This window comes from Pinus tabuliformis, chromosome Q (genome assembly GCF_031772625.1).
Source record: "Pinus tabuliformis cultivar Carrire ecotype Pingquan chromosome Q, CPIR1, whole genome shotgun sequence".
NCBI classification, from domain to species: Eukaryota; Viridiplantae; Streptophyta; class Pinopsida; order Pinales; family Pinaceae; genus Pinus; species Pinus tabuliformis.
Genome location: NC_142296.1, coordinates 1133270858 through 1133290071, shown reverse-complemented (window position 1 = coordinate 1133290071; position 19214 = coordinate 1133270858). Strand labels below are relative to the sequence as shown.

At 36.4% G+C, this 19214-nt stretch overlaps 1 protein-coding gene across 2 annotated transcripts in view; it reads right to left on the bottom strand.

Moving 5' to 3' along the window:
- The window catches only part of LOC149223535 (uncharacterized), a 316798-nt gene that overhangs the window by 206029 nt on the left and 91555 nt on the right, over positions 1–19214 (bottom strand). For both annotated transcript variants that reach the window (XM_089385863.1, XM_089385865.1), the window contains 2 exons: positions 13953–14048; positions 13660–13787 (listed from right to left, as the gene is read on the bottom strand). In XM_089385863.1, the coding sequence (XP_089241989.1) occupies positions 13660–13787; positions 13953–14048 (224 nt within the window). The remainder of the gene's footprint in view (positions 1–13659; positions 13788–13952; positions 14049–19214) is intronic.

Here is a 19214-nt window from a genome sequence, read left to right as displayed (position 1 = left end):
ATGCAGCAAATTGTAAGGCAGCAGGAAAAATTATTGAGCATACTCATCCACACGTCTTTTGGTTTGGGTGCCTAGTTCACACATTGAACCTTTTGATGCATGATATTGTGAAGCACAAAGAATGTGGGTGCATTACTGAGCTTTACAGGAGAAGGAAGCAACTCATTAAATTCATCATAGGGCAAACAAGGGTAAACTACTTCTATGGCACTTACTCCAAGTTGCAGTTGCTTAAACTTGCAAAGACAAGATTTTCCAGTTATTACCTCACCTTTAGGCGGCTAGTGAAGGTGAGACAAGCTTTAACTAATTTGGTGTGCGCTGAATCATGGGATGAAATTAACACTGACAGAGATGGTGCTAATGTAGTCAAGGACACTGTTCTTGACATTTACTTTTGGTCACAAGTTAAATATGTTTTGCAATTCACCAAACCAATTTATTACATGATCAAGTTTGGAGATTCAGATCGACCAGTAATTGGGGAGGTGTATGAGCAAATGGATAGCATGTTGGGGCAAATTAAAGACATTGTTGAGCCTAGAGATATCAACTTGTACAATTATATTCGTGCAGAGGTGGAAACCGATGGGAAATGCTAAATGTTCCATTGCATGCATTAGCATATGTTTTGACACCTAAATACTATCATCCATCATGGCTTTCAACACCAGCACTTGGGGAGGAAGCAGGAGAAAACCACACCAAGATCAAGAGGTTCACAAAAATATATGGCTGCATTGAATAAATTAATCCCTGATGAGGAGGAGGCTACATTGGTACGGAGACAGTTGAGACACTGGTCCATTTGGGAGCATGCATGCAATTAGAGATCAAGAGACTTGTTCTTCTCTTGAGTGGTGTAACATGCATGGAGGGGCTATCCACTTCTACAGACTTTGGCATTGCAGGTGCTATCACAGGTGGTAAACACTTCTTCTGCAGAGAGGTGTTGGAGCTCTTATTCCTTCATCCACAGTGTTAAAAGGAACAGGTTGAGTTTAGACCGGGCAGAGAGCTTGGTTTATGTTCATTACAACTTGCGATTGTTGTCCCATTACTATGAAGATACAAAGTCTAATAAAGACTTGTTGATTTGGGACAAGAATCCAGAGGAGCCCAATTTGGAGGATGGAATGTTGCGATTACAGCAATTAGAGGATGCTCTTATCCAGGTATGTCCATTGTGGTATGAATTTTCCTTATAAAGCATTTCTCTAATTCATGTTTTTAATTTTTTTGTTAACTAGTGCTTTTTTTTTGCATGAAATTTTTGAGTGATTCCAGGATGATGATGATCGTGTTGATATGCCACCCCCACCCCCATCTGGTCCCTTGGTTCCTAGGTTCCATGGTTCAACACCAACAACAAGGGGTTCTTCTTCATCAGTTTCAGTGCCACTGCCACAACTTCCACAGGCACCATCTTCTTCATTGCCACCACGTGGAGGCCCGCCACCACGTTCTCTTCGTGGTGGAAGGAGGAGAGATTAGTAGATATATTCACAATTTACTACTTTTGTCATAGATTACTCATTAGACTTGTAGGCTTGTGAATTTGAATTTTGAACCTTTTTTGTCTTGGCGGTGACCAAGTGACATATTTTGTAAACATTATTATTTGAATTTTGGACATGACAAATGTTCACAGTTGCCCACTTGCTAGATAAATCATAATATGCTCTATGTTTTATGTTTTATAATATGCTTAAATGTTTTATGTTTTATAATATGCTAAAAAAATTTATGTATGTTTGTAATTGCTAGAATATAGATGGTTGATGTACATACTAGTAATTACAATGGAATCGTGGATGCCATATCTATCTTGATTTATGCAAAAATATGCATGTTTTCATGTCTTCTACAACTACTTTGGTATTTGGGATGTTTGTTTTGAGTATAAATGCAAAAAAAATATAAAATATATATATATATATAGCAGACACATCGCTTCCTAGATTTTTGGAAAATGATGCTTCTAAGTCGTTGTTTCGTCCCCGCTTCGTGCAACATTGGTTTGGATTCAAAAATTGGATAGAATAATTGAAGCAATCTGCAATAAACAATAATCCATAAAAGTGGCAGCCTGTGGACTAACACATTAAGGAAAAAATTAGCCCCAAGGGTTAGCTCAATTGGTCGAGTCCCTATCATTAAAGCACCTTTGCTATTGAGAGGTCATTGGTTCAATTCTCTCCACACCTTTGGGGTCAAGCTCCATGGTTGAGCCAACAGGAAGTGATCCCTTTGGGTGGATCTGCCTGGTACAAATATTCCATAGACATAGCGGTCGTTCATCTTTGGAGTTCATGAACCACAGAAAAAAAAAAAAAAAAAAAAAAAAAACATTAAGGAAAAAATACACAGAAATGTTGATTTGGGGTAGCATCGGATGTGCTCTAAGCCTCAAATTTTGAATGGAGGCTTGGGCACATGTATTCCAAAGAACCCAAAAAGTGTTTTCAGAAATTCCACCCAAAAGCGATTTTATTAAAATAACTAATATTTTTAATGGGTTCTTAAGTCTAAACTTAGGAAAATTAAAATATTAATGGGTATTAATCTAATCAAGGGTGAAACTTCTAGAAAAACACACGGATCAAGCCAAAACAGTCTGAACCTTTGATTAAGATTTAATTTAGGTCGTTGATTGTCCAACAGGAAGATATAAGAAGGGGCTTGAGGGTCATTTGGAAAACACCAAGAGATCAAGAAATCGATTTTCTAAAGTGAGAAGTTCTCAGGAGGAAAAATTAATTCAGGAGATTTCTTGCAGTTGAGGGGCAGAGATAGCAGCTTTTAGAGAGAGATATTCTCAGCCGGAGAATCATCAGCAAAGAGTGATCCAGTAGCCTTGATGCAAAGGCTGACGCAGGGCCAGAAGGGCCACGCAGAAGCAGCACAAAGGGAGAGAGAGAAAGTCGAAAATCAGAGCAGAGACTCAGTTTCAGCAGTCGAAAGCTAGGGTGTGAGACCGGGAGGCTGAGAGCAGTGACTCTGGGCTACTGATCGATTCCTCAGTTGGGTGACACAATGCCTGAAAGGGTTGTTGTTGGGACAGCGTAGAGGCAGCACAGAGATAGCGAAGCGCTTGCCAGGGGCACCTCATCCAGCAGCCGGAATAGCCGGGACTTTTTCTCAGTGATTGTGTGAGGTAAACTCACAAAGCTTCTGTCAGTATTTCTCTCTATAACTAAATAACCCTGTGAGGTATTCAAAGATGTATTCAGAATTTGCTACTGCTTAATAATAATAAACTCTCAGAGTTGTTGCACCGGTTTTCCCGCATTGGGTTTTTCTGGGGACTTTTGTCCAAAAATAACGATGTCCTATGTGTTTGTATTTCCTTGCTCAGTTTCTATGTTTCAGAATCATATTTAATTTGGTGTAGGCTACTTCAGTAATTTGCTTCAATATTTCAAGAAGAAATTTGAAATAAGTTTGTAATGTAATTTACAATCTAGGTGAAGTAGATTCAGCTGGTTGCAGTAGGATTCCTGAGATTGTTAGATCTAGGAATTTTCACAAGAAAGCCTCCCTGTCTCAACATTCTTTTCATCTCCACTGCCAAGGACTCTAGTCTAGGGAACTGTGCAATGAAGGAACAAGCTTTAATAGTCGAGAATGTTAAATTTTTAACCGATAGTTTAGATCTGCACTGAAAGAATTGCAACCTGCAACTACAAACTGAAAGTCTAGGAACCACTATAAAAACTTCAAATCTGCATTAGCTAAAACAATGTTTGGTAAATTGAGGAGTACAAACATTGTGTTCTACAAGTTAATTCAAAACAACAGATAACTAGGAACTATTCTACATAAATTTGCAATATGAATCTCAGGACGGCAAGCACAGTCTCTGTGACAACCAAAACTGGTTCACAGTTAAATAATCCAGAATACTTGGAATATAAAAGTATCCATTTAGGATAAATAAATATATATTGAATAATTATATGAATGAATGATATGTTGATACAAATGAGGGCCTTGTTGCCTCAAAATCTAGCAGGTCTTGGGAGGGTAGCTCACAAGACAAGAGTTATACCAAGGGACAACAATATGAGGTGTGGCCCACTGTCACCACAAACACTACCTCCTACTCTTTTGTGGACTTCCACCATTAGGGAGGCTTCCCTATATGAGGCCACCTAAAGGATTTAACAAGGACTAGGGATAAAGGTGACAAGGATAAGCCAAAACGGGTTGCTCTTCTTAGAAATAGGGCTTAGCTCGCACAAGGCAATATGTATCCTCCAAAAGCCCTAATTAGGCCACAACGTGACCTAGGGCTTGAGAATAAGTAAGGTCAATGGGACTAACTACGATCACAAGGCCAATAAAAGGCTTCTAATAGATGTGTACCTTCAATTTATGGAATAAGAAGCCTTCAGCAAGCCGCAAGTTGAAGCCTAGGGAAAACTAGGGCTTTTATAGGGCACAATCTACCAAGGGCAAGGGATGTTTTCCCTAAAATAGAGAAATTAGCCATGGGAATGACTTGATTTTGAAGCTAATACCTCACTTCCACATGTTGAATCCCTCTACCAAGGAACGTTTCAAACCCAAGCTAAGAAAGATGCCCTACCCCTCTTACCCACCATCTGTGGGTGACACCCATAAGAGAAATTTTTGACTTGATTTTGAACCAAATAACTCACCTCCACATGTTGAATCCCTCTCCAAATAACTCACCTCCACATGTTGAATCCCTCTACCAAGGAAAGTTTCAAACCCAAGCTAAGAAAGATGCCCTAGCCATGTTACCCACCACCTGTGGGTGACACCCATATGATAATTTTTTTCTCCTAGATTGTCTTCAACCAACAGTCAGCATCCAGCAACCCCTTGCAGTGACCAAATAGCTTGATGTGCCACAATCTATACCACCTGAGCCAGCCATTATGCACCTGTGCCTATCTGTTATGATCGTATGTTCGAAGGTGGGCCTTCCAACCCCGAAGGTATGGCTTTCATTATGTAGTTGGGTATCTTTGCATGGATTAGTTGGGGGATTCAGCGAGAAAAAATGGGCTTGGTTTGTACTCTTGTCCCCTTGTTCAACTTGGCAGTTAACCTTGTATCCTAGTCCCATGGGATCTCCTTTACTGGCTACTAGCTTTAGGACTGACACTACATAAGAAATCCTGATTTTGGTTGCGTGGTCCTACTTCCCAGCATCATATACATCACTCCCCCCCGCTCATTATAACCCCTTTTTCACATATCTCCCATCCGAGCCCACAATTGTCCATTATGTCTATTGACCACTACGTGTCAACGACCCATAGCAGTACACCCCCTTTTTTCGCAAAATGGATAGCACCTGATCAATGTATCTGTGTCGTTCAGCTATCATCATCAGCCTGATTTCCAAGATATTTTAATGTAAACCCATTCTGCATGTATATGATGTAAATAATCTCAGCAAATTCGTGTCATGTATGTAATGGCCTAGGTAAACCTACTTTTCTAGTGACGATCTATATTCTGGGAGGTTTTTTGTCTCACTGATTCATTCTCGGATGGTCGGCAGAGTTTTCCTTCAGTCTTACCCCAAAAAGCCGGAATGGATTTTGTCACTAGGATCTTAAGCGAGTCCTAGTGTTCTAGATCGAGTCTGTAAAAATGATTTGGGAATAACCCTAACTATTTGGTTATGTTATTTTATTATAAATTGTTTGGTCTGTTGGATTATATTTGCGTCACAGTATTGGGTAGTCTGTGAGGGCCTATTACAAATGGTTTTTCCCCCTTGCGATGTAAAAAAATATGAAAATCATGATGTAAAGTGTCTTGAGGATTGGAAAAAATAATTTATCCCCTCATAAGTTAACTAATTAAATTTTATGGCCAAAAATTAATTAGAATCCTAAGCCAGAAATTTAATTAATTCTAAATCCTACGTAAATTTAAATTCTCCAAAGGCAAAATTCATCGATCCTTAAAAATTAAATTTTAAGAAACCCAGGGACTAAGGTAAATTAATTATTTTGATAAATTTTAAACCTTCTTTCCTGGGGTTAAGTCAAAGTCAAAAATTTAGACAAATTAACTCAAATATCTAATTTTTGAGTTAATTAAAATGCATTTAATTGAAAAATTTGAATTTCCCCAAATATTTTAAATATTTTGACATATGAGATTAAAAGAAATTTTAATCTCCATCAACGATCGAGATTGTTTTGATGAGGATCACTCGAACTAGTTGTTGGAAGATTTGTCTTTAAATAGGAGGTCATTTGTCAGTTGATCCATCTCATCTCTGAGTTGTGTGCTAAGCAAAAATCTCGAGTAATATTTTTCTCGACAATAAAGAAAGACTTTGGGGTTAAATTTCACTGGAGTTTCTCTTCATGGAATACTGTAAAGATGTGTTGTTTTCATGCATAAATTTTTTTTAGCCATTGATGATAGCTTCTGAAGAGTGATTTGAGTACAGGTATCTTGCTCAATCATTGGGGTTTAAGTGATAATTTAGATTTTGAATGTAATAGCAGGTATCTCTGTTTATCTAAATTCTATTATCATTTTCTCGCTCTATTTTAATGGTTGGAATGAGTTTTGCAAGAAAATCTTGATTTTTAGATCCTCGGGTGTTAGAGGAAGTTTTCAGTTGAACCAGCCAACTCCCGATTTGTGTTTTTTGAAGAACCCATCCAGATTAGCTCTAGGCTTATCATAAGATTTTATGTGTGATACACGAAGGCTTTTGAGTTAAGCACCTCCTTAAATTTTAAAAATTTAATTCTTGTGTGGCAAATTGCTAGATCTGGCTGTTGAGAGCCTTAGATTATTAGATCTGGGAGCGGAGTTGGACTCATACTCCTCAGATCTGATAGATCTACCATTCTTGTGCATAGATCTTTAAAATAAAATGGTTTTCTGACTTGGGTTTCTAGGGTTTTATATATATATATATTTGTAGATCTGGGTTCTGGGTGTTTTTGTTTTCAAGTGCAGGTTGCAGATCTGAAAGAGAAGATTGATTTGAAGCCGGATCTAGGCCCTAGAAGGTAAGATCTGGCCCCAGAATCATTTTTGCAGGGATATTATCCAACTTTTGTGCAATCCAACGGTTTGAAATTATTTTTTTTAATCTAGAAATTTTTTATAAGGGTTTCACTGATAAATCTAAAGCAGAAGCATAACATTTTAATCAGAAATTCCTGGGAAATTTTCAAGGGTTTTATTGGGCTACCATTTTCCTTTCTGTCTGCTGCATTTTTCCCCTCCAGAAAATTTTGGATTTTTTTGTGTTGTCTACGTTTTGTGGTTTTTAAAAAATTTCAAAATATTTTTGCTGCCTGGGGTTTTCCATTTTTTGTTGCAATCTTCTCCCTTTCACTGCAAATTTCGAATCAGTTTGTTGCCTCTTCGAAATCGTATCCCTACCCTCCAATCTGCAAACAATCTGCATCCCTCACTTGTAGCACCCTCTCGACCCTCATTTCCTAACCCTCCGCTCAGTCCTCATCCCTACTTGCAGCTTCTGTTGCTCCCACTTGACCTGCAGATCCCTCTCGTTGTCTCTTCGGTGCTTGTCCATATGCGTGATGCCTCAAATCCGTCTAGCTCCTCCCTCTACTGCGCAGCCCTCATTGTTGCTCTCTCCTAACCCGCGTCCTCATTGTTGCCATCTGACCCGCGTCCCTCATCGATGCTGCCATCAAACCTCCGCCTGCATCGTAACTCCATCCTCGCCCTTTCGTCCCCCTCCTCTCGCTGCATCTCCATTGCTCCTCTGTCGAGTTGCTAGCCACTGCCATTCCAACCTGCATACACACAAAACTAGCCAAACATTTCATCCCCCCCTTTTTTTTTGGTCTTCGCCTAAGTTTTTTTTGGTTAGGGTTTTAGGTTAGTTCCTTTTTGTATATAATCCAATTTCATTTTTTAATGAAACTTTGGATAGATTCAATTTAAAATTTTGAATTTTTCTACGGGTTGTGGTTTTTGCAATTTTTTTATTTAGTTTTAATTTTATTTTCTTTTAGTTTTACATTTTTCATTTTTTTTATTTATGATTTTGATTTGTTTTTTTTCATTTGAAAAACATAAAAATTTAAAAAAAAAAAAATTAAAATTTTAAAAATATTTGATGACTTTAGAATGAAATAAATGAAAGGACTAGCGCTTTCACATTAAATATTTTAATGTGGCCTATGGCCCATTAAATTTTTTATTTTTTAACCCTTTGATTCGTTTTACTTTTGTCACATTAAAAGATTTTGATTTCTTCATTTACCACATTCAACTAATTGCCTAAGGAATAATTAAATTGTTAAACTAAAGTTCTTTGGTGTCCTTTCGTGGTAGTTATTTCTCTATTGTCAAGAGCGATAAATGTTTTAAATCATATTGACTGTTGGAAAGAAGATAAATTTTGCTAGATTATCCTGCATGCTAAAGTTTAGAGCATTTTACATTTAATTGTTTATGATCATTGCTTTGTCACATTTATAATTTTGCTTTGAATAATTGGTTTTCATTTAGTCTATGGTTAATTGAACATAAGGCACCGGTCTATAAGCATTTGTTTCATCTTGTGGTTGTGTCTTATTTATATTAATTTTCTAATCTGATGACTAGGTCATCTTCGATTACTCGGTCAATAATTGTGCAAGCAAATTGATTCTTAGCATATTCTGCTAAGAGGTGAGCCTTCCAATCTTCAGTAAATTCTATGAGGGCACATGTTGTTGGTTTCCTGGAAAGTGCATCAGCGACAACATTCTTCTTACCCTTCACATACTCAATATCAAAAGCATAAGCTTGGATCTTGCTCACCCATTTTTGTTGCCGCTAGTTCAAGTCCTTTTGTCCCAGGAAATGATGCAGGTTGTTGTGGTCTATCCTGAATATGAACTTGTTTCCTACCAAATATTGCATGAACTTTGCCAACGCATGCATAATAACCAACATCTCTTTGTCATATATGGAATAAAGCTTCTTTATGTCAAGAAGCTTTCGACTTTTGAATGCAATAGGGTGACCTTTTTGCGTTAAGGCAACCCCTATGCCTTCTTTGATGCATTGCATTCCAGTATACATGATCAAAGTTGATTGCAAGTAAAAGTGTAATCATTTGTGGATTGTAATTGTAATGAAGTCATTTTTAGCCATATTAAGAACATACCTGTTAATGGAAGAAATGAAGTTTGTCTCATTGTTCATCAATCTTTGATCCACAAAAAAATCTTGGTAGTGATAATCATTGTTTGATCCTCAATCCCTCCTTGAAAACCACCACAAAACTCTTCCCCTACCTGTCATTTTTAGCCATACTAAGAACATACATGTTAATGGAAGAAATGAAGTTTGTCTCATTGTTCATCAACCTTTGATCCACAAAAAAATCTTGGTGGTGATAATCGTTGTTTGATCCTCAATCCCTCCTTGACAACCACCACAAAACTCTTCCCCTACCTTCTCCAACACTCAGAAACAGAAATGAAGAAAAAAAATGATTTTCCCTTTTTCTAGCCGCAGCATAACATGCCCGACAATATTTTCTATCGTCTCGCGATATTTTGCTGAGATATCGGCGATATCTCGGAAATATCGCGATATTTTCAAGAGCCAAAATATCGCGATATTTCGGCTCGCCGAAAATCGCCGATAATCGAAAATATCACGATATTTTCGATTATCGGCGATGTCTCATCAATATTATCATCACTGCTAAAATGGTACCACAACATACACATGCAATGGAATTTTAATAATCTGACACTTTCATTGTCTAACTGACTAGAAGGAAAATATTAGATACAACGGAAATTTCCAATGTTCCAAGTAATGAACTTGTTGACCACTGAAGTGGCACCTGATGATTATATGAAGACTTCATGCTTGTAACATTAGATATCATCACTCAACAGAATTTTTCAACTCTACTTCTATCTTCTCATCATCTTTCTTGTACCCAGATTCCACACCTTGCAGAGGACTTGTAATAAGTGATACTAGTAATGATGAGTTTTTGAGTCTGTAACAGGCCTAGGATGTTGGGACTCGATCAGCAAATGAGTACACCTTATATTTTTTTTATCTGGTTAATTATCCCTTCTTTTTCAGAAGCGGATAATTTTCTGGGTTTTTTCACTCACTTTTTACCCCAAAATCGGGGTGACAGTTTGAAAGTTGAGCCTTTAACACATCTTAGTGTCTAGAGTCGATGTATATTACAATACTAGATCATACAAAAAAAATCCATGGAATTTGGTTAGGTTTAGGTAGTTATTTTTTTAATTTTTTAGATTTTCCGCACTGCGGAAATTGCTGATAAAATTATACTTTTAATGTAATAAGTGATGTCTAAAGAAATTGTATGGGGTATCAGTAATGAAATTTGCACCTCTCACCCTCAACTTTCTACTATGACACACTTTGATGGGTTAAAAAAGTGTTTTGAACTCTCAAAACCCACTTTTCCTAAGTTTAGTGAGAAATCTAGCAATTAATTAAGCCAGAAATTAAATAAATGGAGAAAAATAAATATCCACACATGCTAAATGTTGTGGAAATGAGGTGGAAAATTATGGAGGAGTTAAAGTGAAAGCCCAAGGTGATGTGGACTCCTAAAATCAAAGAAATGACATGTGCTCAAATAAAATTGAATTTCTGGCATTAAATGAGAAAGTTGCTTACTTGGAAATTCGAATTTGTGAAGTTAATACACATTTTGGAGGATTTGGGAGAATATTTGTTGGAGATTTTTGTGGGAAATTCTCCCCACATGGGTTACCACCCATATACGTTTTTCATTCTATCATAACATTCGAATTTGGCAGAATTCAATTTTTACACTTGGCATTGGAGCTCCATTCAACAAATTCGAATTTTTCTTTGAGATTGTCACCTCATTCCACTTGTTTAATCACTTCTACATTGGAATTGGCTCTAATGCCATTTGTCATTATCATTCTTCATTGGGATTTGCTCCCAACTCTCTATATAATAGAGCCATGGGCTCTCATATTGTATCATGTAATAAGCTATTGGGCTTGAGGAAACTCTGTCATTTTGTACTTGCATACTTTCTTAATACAATCATGACTTTGGAGCTATCTGGCTGGTGTTCCCTTGGCATTATGAGGTGATGTCCTTTCATGCTACTGCTATTGTGTCTAATTTCTTTCGCATATTGAATTAATATTAATTTATGCTTGTCATCTTGTTTGAATTGATGTGTGCAAGCTATCTTGTACATATCATTAATTTAGAGTAGTATTCTAGGGATAAGCTTGCCAATTCATTTTAAAATGAATGATTGGTTTATTTTATTCATTATATTGCTCTAATCTTGTGCAAAATAATACATGTTCAAGTGTGTAGGAAAGATCTTTTGTATTGTGTTCAGAAATCCATTTGGAAGTGGGAGAAACCTCAATTAGATCAACTCACTCCTAGAGTCACAGCGATCCAAGACTCAGCCATTTTTTCTCTTCAAGTTTTCCATCCAATGAAAAACAAAAGAAAGTTTTCTTAGTCTATAGCTACTTGATCATTTATTTAAATTCAAAAATACTTCTTTGATTTTAGTTCTTTCAAAGTTACATCTCCTATTCAAGAGTCATTTCCAAAGCTAGGTAAGTATGGGGTTCACTCCCATTACTTGAGCTAGTACTTTGTATATTAAATTCTAAGTTTAGTTTTGGTTTCTTTTTCCTAATTTCACACTGACAATTGGTAGTTTTTTGTGTTTTGTAGCTCATAGGCTTGAGCATTGGGCAGCAAGGAGCTTGAGGAGAAGCTTTGGAAAACTACTCACTCATGTGTATGCAGGACCCCCTCACGCTATCTAAAGACTGATTTCTAGGGAGACCATAAGCACTTGGGAGAGAGTTGCAAACTCCTCGAGGTCGTGGGCCTTTTGAGCCTTGTGAATCTCTTTTGGAGAGTTTTTTCCATCTTCAAGTTTGTTGTTGTTATTATTTATATTTTTTGGGGAGAGAGTCTAGCTTTGTTAGAGTCTCATTTTTGTAAAAGATCTCTCTCATATTGTGGGCTGCCCTCTCAGAGGCATTTTTACCCAGTTTAAGCGCTAATAAAAAAAAAATGTTGGAGGGAGCTTGGGATTTTTCCCATGGCATCCCCCTTCCTTATTTAGAGGAGGGATTCTTGTGGGTGACCTAATCTTGCTTTCAGTTTTTTCTTGGCTTTCTAGCTTTTAAATTTCATATTGTGCATGCTTAAAATCAACACATTTCACTCCACATGCAAAGTTTTATTAATCTTGTATTTAAATTCTCACATGCATACGCTCTCAAGTTTTGCAAACTATTTCTCTTTGAAGCAATAGTTTAATTTGGGGAATTAACACAATTTGCACTTCATCTAGGCATTTTAGTATAGAAAGGCCCCAAGCCTCATTAAAACTTACCTCCATCTTAAGTTGGTTGAATAGATTTTAAGGACCCTCTACCTCTATTGACTCCTCATTGTGAGATCCAAACATTTGGGCGAGGATGAGGTCCAAGGACTAGAATTCAATTGTAACTTTGTCTTAGCGCTAATTAATAAAATAAACCAAGAACTCATTTCATCATATTTACTTTGTTTGCAAAGTTCTTAAATTTCTTGCTATCTTGATGGTTTAAAGTCTCACATGCAAACCTTATTTCAAAAGCCACTTTAGATGCAAGCATTGTAATTCCTTTTAATTTTGCAACAAGTTTAATTTTTCTTGTACTTGGAAATTGGCTCATCCTGTGGTTTAATTATTGTCATAAATGGTTGATTTCACGTTCAAGTACTATTATTTTGGGTTGCAAACTTAATTGCATATTGTCATCTTGGTCTAACATTTGAGTTATTTTTGTATCCTTTTGAGCAAGATAGTTTTCATGCTTTGATTTGTAGACTTATTCATCTTGAAAGCATTTATAATATCTTGTGCTAACAATTTATTGTTTCACTTTTCAGGATTATTTTGGCTTTCCATTTGAAAGCATTTCACTTCATTTTAAGCAAATACAATTTCATTTCTTAAAATACTTTTAAGGCACTGGTTGTTTATGTATTTCATGCTTATCTTATGTATTTATGGTTATTGCTCATATCACTTTTGCTTATAAATCTTAAAGAAATAATCTATTTAACTATAACACTCTCCTAGAAACTCACATCTTTTAACTTAGCTTTTCATTAGGACCAACCCACTTAGCTAACCTAGGAGATAGCTCAAACAGAGAGAGTCGGGATTAGTGTGACAGCCTCTTCTCTTAGTTCCATGTCACCAACCACACCTTGTGGGGTTGAATGCTTTTTCTTACTAACTTGTAGGTAGGTATAGGCGACAGGATCAACAAAGCTCATACAGTGGAACCAAAATGTGAAGGGTAAGTTCATGCAATAGCATTGTAATAATCTGACTCTTTCATGGCCTAATTAACAAGAAGGAAAATGTTAGATACAAAAGAAATTTCCAATGTTCCAAGTAATGAACTCATACAGTTGAAAGAAAACGTGTAAGGAAAAAATGTGAAGGACAAGTACCTAAGGTTCTGGGATTTTGTTTCTGAGTTTTAACAAACAGGGCATCATTAATATAATCATGCAAATAGACAGTTTAAAACTTGCTAGATATTCTGAATAATTATCAGAGATTCATAATAGTATTATGTATATCTAAGTTTTAAAACGATCTACCTTATGTCATCACCCTTTTGACGCCCACCATGTCGAACTTTAAAGCTAGTACCTCCAATATCACCAAAACCATCAAATGCTCCTTTGCTTCCAGAAAATATTGACTCAAAGAGATCAAAGGGATCAACCTAAATGAAGGATAAAGTAAATGTCAGAACATTATCAGTCATTTTCCCTATAGGAAGCCATGCTGCTAACATATTTACTGGTCACGGACTCTGAAATCTGCATCAATCTGATTTATTTACCAGCAGTTAACTTGAGATTTAGATAATTAGCAAGTGCCTGATTACCCTAGATGGACCAGTAGAGGAATCTCCATGTGTTCCTCTTACACCTTCCTCTCCAAACTGGTCATACAAAGATCTCTTTTCATCGTCAGATAAAACCTGTATGACAAATCAGACATGCATTAGCATGACAAGACAAACAAAGTAACTATGGAGGATGATCTTTTAACGAGATATACAACATGGGAAGAGATCAAAGATTTTGAGGATACATTTAAATAGAGATAAATACATTCATAAAGGAAATTCTGTATACAATAGCCTGAAAATTTATACATCAAATTCTGGAATCAAGAAGAACTAGCATATATGAGACTTTGGCAGATATTTCTAGCAGTGAAACCAAAACAGTGGAATATGAGGGTAGTAAGTGACCACATAAACACTCTCCCAAATGCAATCCATTCCAGTAAGTCACCAAGAGCATGTGATCCTGGCTGTATAGATGTGAACATAAAATTACATTCCATTCCCTTTAAGCTCTAGAAATGAAGAATAAAAAATAAAATTTATGAAAGCATCATCATTTTTTACATGATTCACAAAACCCACAGGCAGTATCTAACTCATCATAACTCCTGTTTTTATTCAATTGACTCAAATTTCCAGGATTTTCATATCTTGAATATAACTTCCATTTACATCTTTCCGAAACATTGTCACAATCTCAAATAATTGCTTCTTTATTATAGTAGAAATCTAATGAGTACTCACATCTGATTGATCTGGATTCCCAAGATCAGATGCCAGCCCAAAGGATCATATCCTAAATTTGCAAACCAGCTCAGTTTCTGAGTCAAATATAAGAAACCTTATTTCCTCTGAAATAAATATTTTCTTCTACCCATCCACAGTCGTGAAAATGCAGATTCTCAGCAACACGTAATGTAACGACCCATCTATTTATACAATAGCATAAAGATTTAATATTAGTATCAATCATTAACTATGTTGCCAGGAAACGTGGGTGCGGGGACGGCATTTTTGGAAACAGGGTGCGTGGGTTCGTCGGGTAATATAATAATATTAAATTTTAATAATTATATTTTATAAATTATAAATTTATAATTAATAATATATATTAAATTTGAATTTGTATATTTTTTCAACTTTAAAGAAGAAAACTTTAATGATAATCATTTAAACATGTTTAGTCTCTCCCATATAAAAACACAATTTTTTCATAGGAGATTCTTCTCAACCTGATAGTGGTCTAGACTTTTCTTGATGTCTAATCATCCACCTGCCCCATGCATGGTGTGCTCTGTGGTAAAGCAATCCCAAAAAGTTAAAACAGTGGCAGCCTTACCCTTCACAAAACACGCTTATTCTTTTAGGCATATTTTCCTAGTTTTAATCTTAACATGATGTTATCAGAATGCTGTGAGAAATTGGTAGATTTTGATACTTAATTTAGCCATTTTCCAAAATAGCCCTTCGCCATTTAACAGCATCAGCTGATTACAGCTTATGGCTGGTCTCAATCCTACTTTCTATTTGACTGAAAATGTCTGAACCTGTATGTGTGAATTTACAGTTTATAATTTGATGGTTATTAACTTATTTGGCTCAGGAATGAATGTTTCATAAATTCATTCCAAATTGATTTACAAGAATCTGCAGGCTCAAATTACAGAGTAAGAGGTCTCTTTTCCAGTTGTTTCGATGCCATATAATATTAAAGGCATTGAAGATCCACAAATACAGGAGATTCATAATTTACATTGAGACTCTAACAAACCTTGGGCATAAGTTTTGAAATTGTTTTTATAAATTTATAGCATAAGACTAATGGAGAGACTGATCATAAGAGTCTCCTGCAGTAGGAAGGGACTCATGAATGTGCAAACAGCTACCCTTTTTTTTCCAACTATGGTCATCACCTTATTAAATATTTCCACAAAGCTATAGCCAATATGATATGATATTATGCTTGTGGGATTGTACACCCATAATGTTCCTTTTATAATATTGAGATATCATAATCATATATGACTTCAGAATACTGTGTCGCTCATAAGTTTTGAAAAACTTATCACTGTTGATAAATTTTTACAATGATTCATTACCCTTGAGCAGCACGTCATGCCCACAGAGCAATGCTAAGGCATGTGAACAAAGACAGTCTTTGGAAACTGTAATCTTTGGAAATGATGGCAGAAAATTTCCTTGAGAAACATTCAGAAGACCTTACAACCATCTCTGAAGGACAATCCAACCGAATGACCATCAATGACTCCAAAAATGATATCATTCGTTTATGGCATATATTCTATATTCTATGGCATATCATTCGTTTATGGCATATCATTTTTTAAATTTCAATAAAAAAAAATTATTTGAAAATTAAATTTTTAATATAGCTTTTTTATGAAGAACCCGAAGAACCCAAGAAGCCAAGCACATGAAGAACCCGAAGAACCCAAGAACCCAAGCACCCGAAGAACCCAAGAACCCGTTAATGGAAAAGAACCCAAATTTTTTTTTGAAGAACCCGGTTCTTCATGGAAGAACCCGGTTCTTCATGGAAGAACCCAGCTCTTCTGGGTTCGTCTGGGAAGAACCCGTACCCGAATCCGGTACTTGGGTGCGGGAACCCGGGACGGGTTCGAGAACCCCACCCCCGGGTGTGGGTACCCGTGCAACACAGATCATTAAATAATATAAAGTTCTAAAACTTTATATTAAATTAAATATAAATAGAACTCTATAATAAATAAATATAAAATCAAACTCTGTATTAAATATAAATATAAAACAAACTGTATAATAAATATAAAGTTAAACTTTATATTAAATATAAACAATATAACAGGTTGATAAAGCGTGAGGGATTACAAATATCTGATGGTCTCGAATGCATGCAAGGCGTGTCGGGAGGAGGGAAGGCGGTGGCTGCAGGTAGGAGGGCGGCCACCGCCAAGCCGGCAGTTAAAAACCGGAGAACTGAACTGAGAAGGGGGTCGAACGACTGAGTTAAAAACCATGAGGAGGAGTTCAACAGTGAAGAGTTCTACCATTTGAAGAGCTTTAATCAATCTGAGGTTCTGGGCATGGCGGGCAGTGAGCTTCTGTGAGAAGCTTACTGGATTGAGCAACCAGTCTCTGCTCAGTCTGGCTGGGTGGAATTGGTCTCCCGATAATTGGAGCAGAGCAGTAGCAGCATCATCAACTTCACCAGATCAAATAGCAGTTCAGGTAAGTACAAAATCAAATTTTTTACGGTTCCTGTTTTCTAGTTATGGTTATTACACGTAAAGCAATCCAATAATCTTCGTGTGAAGTAAGGCACCCTAATCTATTTTTTCCTTTAAAATTTTGCATATCCATGCCTCAAAGAGATTATAGTACTTTAAACATTTGACCTTCCTCCTTTACATAGGCATCCTGACATATCCTTGTATACCATAAAGAAATATATTTTTTGAAATCATGGTGTGAAAGTAACCAAAGCTATTATAATTCTCTCAGAGAATAGAAGATGCCATGAAACCAAAGTTGGCAGCTATTTAGCATGTCATAATTAGGGGAAGGGTGACAGATCGGCATAGTGTACTTTATCACAATGCCACTTGAGTTTGCTTTCTAAATTAAAATTCTAACTTCTTATCTCCACAATAATGCATGAAAAAGTAGCCTGGGCCCTGAAGTAGTATGCAATTAGGTGTCTTGTTCTCCTGTATCAATATATCATTCCAAACATCCTACTGTTTGATTGTAGCAGATTTTCCAACCAAGAAGAAGTAACTTGGTGATTTGTTCACTTTCCTCCATAATCATTTTTGAGTTGGGGGCCTAGCTTCAGACATTTAGTGATAGCTATCATGGTAAAAGTACAAACACCTTTGGCATCTTAATATCTAAAGACTAATTAGATTCCATTATCAAGTTTTTATTGCTTATTCACATAAACATAAGAATCTCCCTCCCATTCTATGAGACTAAGGAAGCATCCTTCTCCTTCTCATGAATCTTGATTTGCTGATAACTTTAAGCCAAATTCCACAAGAGTCAGGAGAGATCTATATAAACATAGGGAGAATAAGGTTTAAAAGTTGAACGGTAACAGAATTTCTCAGCTTGTCCAAATTGCATCAAACCGTGATGATGATCATTAACCAAGAAAGATAGAAAGATTATATTAATGTCCACTAATGCCCAGAAAAGGTCAAAGGGACTTGAAAATAGAACAAATAAAAATAGCAAAATAGGAGTGTCTAAGGATATATTAACTGGTATCTAACATTTACATTCCATTGTCAGGTTTTCTGACTGCTTCTTCATGAAAGCATAACATTCTCTATCCCATTGTATGACAGCAAGGAAGCAACCTTCTCCTTCCCATGACTCTTCATATGCTGACAGCTTTAAGAAAAATTCCACTACAAAATAAGAAGATATCTATATAAACCAAGGGGCATTAAGGTTTTAAAATTGAACACAAATAGAATTAATCATATTTTTCAAACAGCATCTAACTATGTAATCGTGAACATGAAACAAAAAAAGAAAGAAATATTTTAGCGTCCACTATGCCCAAAATAGGCAAATGGGACTTGAAAATACAACAAAGAAAAATAGTGAAACAAGACTGCCGACTTTCTCAAACTGCGTATAACTATGTCTCATGAACATGAACCAAGAGAGAAAGTGAAAGAAAATAATAAATATATAATGTCCACTAATGCCCAAAACAGGTCAATGGGACTTGAAAATATAACAAATAAAAATTGTGAGATGGGACTGCTTAAGGTATCTCCTCCCTAAAGCTGTGAACAAAAGTAAATAACAAGCATAATATCCTAAGAGAATGGATATGCTTTCCAGCCAGAAATAAAGAGGATGGCCCTTGTGTGTACACATGGAGATATTGGGTAAGCGGTCTCCTCTAGAATTTCTGCCCCTCGATTGCGGGGATATGAATGGCTAGGTCAGGGCTGTAGTTTGTTCACTGAATGCAAAACTTGAAGGTGTTGCAGATCCAGATCCCAAAGCTCAAGAAGGGTGGCCACCATTGCCCTTGACTATGTTGCTGGAATCAGATGGATCAAAAACACATATCGTTGTTAGTTGAGTGCAGATACAGAGACTCAAATGGTAGATGTGACTCAGGAAGGGCACATTGAGGCATCCTCGAGCAGCTATCCCTTGAAGTAATGGATCCCATCCAATCTTTAGAGAATGTCAGTGGTGTCAAGTTCACGAAAGCCACTACAAGAAGCACCCGTATTAATAATGGTTCCGTGTCATCTGAGAAGGATCCTT